The following is a 3,471-nucleotide window of genomic DNA, read 5'->3' as shown; positions in this document are numbered from 1 at the left end:
TGAGGGTCCAGGGCTGAGGGTCCGAGGCTGAGGGTGTGAGGGAGACAGCTGGTGAGGGAGGCTCTGGGGTGCAGTGGGGCCGTTTGTGAGGAGGAGGCTGTCATTAACAGGGCTCACCCCTCCTCAGGGATGGGAACCAGGTCATATTCTCTCACATGGCACAAAGCAGGGTGTGTGTGAGGGGGGTTAGGGTCAACAGATCACCGGCTTGGTCCACACACACACACACTGCACACAAGCAGATGCAAAAGAACGCAGGCACACACACACACGGACACTTAACAGCAGGACTAGGCCTATTGGCTATGAGTGTAAGGAGACAGATCTCAGATTAGTTTACATTTCCATGGTCATTTGCAAACAAACTTTCTCTCACACACTATCATTCACTGGTTCTCCAGCTGAACCACACACAGAACAACTTTCAACACCAGTGGTTGGAAACATCCACTCAGACCCTAGAAAAACATTATCCAGTCCCGACCCACAGAGACAGTAACTTCAATGAACAATAACCTTAATCAAGACTTACAACCCACATATGGCTACAATGATCTCCATCCCTAGACAACAGTATGATACTCTCAACAGGTCTCCTGCTCATTGAGCTGTGTGTGCTGTGGCGTCTGTAGTGGAATCGCCACCCCAAGCTGACGGTACAGCTAGAGAGAACACACAGTGATCTAGTGCCCCCAACTGGTTCACATAGAGTCCTGCAGGCCCAATGGAATCCATGCTCTCTGGAAACCCCTCCAAAGACATTGAGCTAAACGCCTCATCATTACAGCGCCGTTAAGAAAAAGGCTGTCTCTTTCAGAGTAAACCAAGAAGTTTATTTCTAAATCAATGAGTTACTTTCAAAAATAAGATATTAACAATCTATCCATTCATAAACTTTTAAAAACCACACATTCAGCTTATAAAAAGATGCAGAAATAATATGATTAAACAGCAAAACAATACAATTATGAAGACATACATCAAATCAAATGTACAATGAGGGAATCTAGTAGATTCTTCGTAACTCAGAGCTAAATACTGCATTGTACTAAGAGTTTAGCAAGGCCTGAGTCTTAAGTTCATTGGGTGCTACGTTACGCTTTCACTGTGATTGTAATGCTGTTGTTCGTTTGTTATTCTTTGTAACTGGTGAAGTTATTTGTGCTTTGTTTTTCCATCCACAGATAGACAGACAGATAGACAGATGGACAGACAGTGTCATTGCCCAGCAGCACCTCAAAAGACCGGGACGGAGGAGATGCCTGGCTGTGTTTGTGGGTAAGTTGTTTGTGTGTGATCATGTGTATGTATGACGAGGGCCAGGAGTTTTTCACGATCACATGATCTGACCAGAAAAAACTCTTAGCCCCATGTATGAGGTCACACTGTACTGTCTGTGTTTGTGCAATTGTGCATGTTGCCTGGCCAAAGCTTATCCTGGTTCTCTCACAGCCTCTCTCCCCGAGAACTTCATGCCCCCTCCTTCCCCCAGGTGGTCCAGGTTTGGGTGTCAATAATTCAGCTACACCACTGTATATTTCTCATAGGGTGCATCCAAAATGGCACCCTATCCCTATATAATACACTACTTTTCACCCTGGTAGTGCACAATATAGGGAATAGGGTTCCATTTCAGACCCAGTCTCAGTTTGGTGAGATGGTGCGTCGGCGCAGGCAGCTGCAGGTCAGGCACTTAAGGATGCTCATGGTGATGTGCATGAGGGGCCCGAAGTTGAACAGCAGGTTGTAGAAGGTATTGACCGACAGGCCTCCTGTCTCGTCGGCGTACTTCATGGCCACGATGGGCGTGTACAGGCTGTTGGTCAGGTTCCTGAAGCGAGGGTTCCTTGACTCAATCACCTTCTTAGTACACTACATGGGAGAGAGAGAGAGAGAAAGAGAGAGGACATCATTGAGTGTTTATAGCACACCTTGAGTTTTGAGTTTCTTTCAAATACTTTGTGTTTTTTGGTCTGGAGTGCCAGATGGGATTGGATCTGCACTTTTGGGACTATTCCATTGGTTCCATTACACTAGGCAAACTGAAATCCCATGAACCAAAGGGTGACACAGGGAGGGGAGAGTGTTCACTAACCTTGGCGATGTCCTCTGGGGTCTGGCCCATGGCCTCAAAGATATCCTTGGAGGAGGGCAGGTAAACATCTTTAAAGTAGCGCACTGTGTCTGCATCAGCTCCTGGGTACTCCATCTTGGCCACGTCCTCCATCATCTTCGTCTCAAACTCAGTGTGCACCGGCCCTGGCTCAATCATGGATAAACTGACCGGAGAGAATAGAATAAATCTTTATTAATCTATTACACTGGCACGGTAACCAGGTAATTGAACGCCCACTATGAGCGATACCAAGAGATGTAATGACAGAAACACAATAGGAGTACAAGACAGACTGAGAGGAACTCACTGGACATTGAACTTGAGCAGTTGGACAGCCATACTCTCACAGAAGCCCTCCATGGCGAACTTGGAGGCAGTGTAGACATCGTTGAACACCACACCTACAGGCAGAGCAGACTCAGGGTCAGGAGGAATGGTAGTCAGAGAGCAGGACCGGAATCTACAGCTTTTACAGTTTGCCTGCTGGTCCAGATCTGTATGTGCGCTAGCCAACGCCTCAATCATTGTCATGCCAGTCTTACCCTGTAGACCCATAACACTGCTCATGACCACGATGTGTCCCGCCCGCCTCTTCTTCATGTCAGGCATGACCTCTTTAATCATCCTCACCACGCCAAAGAAGTTGGTCTCAAACACCCTCTTCATGTCCTCCATACAGATGCTTTCCACGGGTCCCAACAAGCCCACACCTGCATTGTTGACTGAGGGGAGACTCACAGATAGAGACAAGGGTTATAGACCTGTAGTTACACTACCAATGCTATACAGATACGACACTGTAGCCTTCTGTACAGACACCTATCGTTAAGGATTAGAGCTGGGCTGGGATTAAAAACACAAATAAATAAAATAAAAATATAGGACAAAACACACATCACGACAAGAGAGACAACACAACACTACATACAGAGAGACCTAAGACAACAACATAGCATTGCAGCAAACACATGACAACACAGCATGATAGCAACACAACATGACAACAACATGGTAGCAACACAACATGGCAGCAGCACAACATGGTAGCAGCACAAAACAGGGTGCAAACATTATTGGGCACAGACAACAGCACCCCATTGGCAAGAAGGTAGAGACAACAATACATCACACAAAGCAGCCACAACTGTCAGTAAGAGTTTCCATGATTGAGTCTTTGAATGAAGAGATTGAGATAAAACTGTCCAGTTTGAGTGTTTGTTGCAGCTCGTTCCAGTCACTAGCTGCAGCGAACTGAAAAGACGAGCGACCCAGGGATGTGTGTGCTTTGGGGACCTTTAACAGAATGTGACTGGCAGAACGGGTGTTGTATGTGGAGGATGAGGGCTGCAGTAGAT

General features: G+C 46.6%; 1 protein-coding gene across 2 annotated transcripts in view; it reads right to left on the bottom strand.

Moving 5' to 3' along the window:
* Positions 1-811: 811 nt before the first annotated feature.
* The window catches only part of LOC112247369 (retinol dehydrogenase 8), a 10,156-nt gene continuing 7,496 nt past the window's right edge, over positions 812-3,471 (bottom strand). For both annotated transcript variants that reach the window (XM_024416117.2, XM_042307428.1), the window contains 4 exons: positions 2,659-2,838; positions 2,424-2,517; positions 2,096-2,279; positions 812-1,872 (listed from right to left, as the gene is read on the bottom strand). In XM_024416117.2, the coding sequence (XP_024271885.1) occupies positions 1,645-1,872; positions 2,096-2,279; positions 2,424-2,517; positions 2,659-2,838 (686 nt within the window). In that variant the 3' untranslated portion in view covers positions 812-1,644. The remainder of the gene's footprint in view (positions 1,873-2,095; positions 2,280-2,423; positions 2,518-2,658; positions 2,839-3,471) is intronic.

The sequence above is a fragment of the Oncorhynchus tshawytscha genome, linkage group LG27 (genome assembly GCF_018296145.1).
Source record: "Oncorhynchus tshawytscha isolate Ot180627B linkage group LG27, Otsh_v2.0, whole genome shotgun sequence".
NCBI classification, from domain to species: Eukaryota; Metazoa; Chordata; class Actinopteri; order Salmoniformes; family Salmonidae; genus Oncorhynchus; species Oncorhynchus tshawytscha.
Note: the sequence above shows the minus strand (reverse complement) of the source record. Positions and strands in the feature narration are given on the sequence as shown.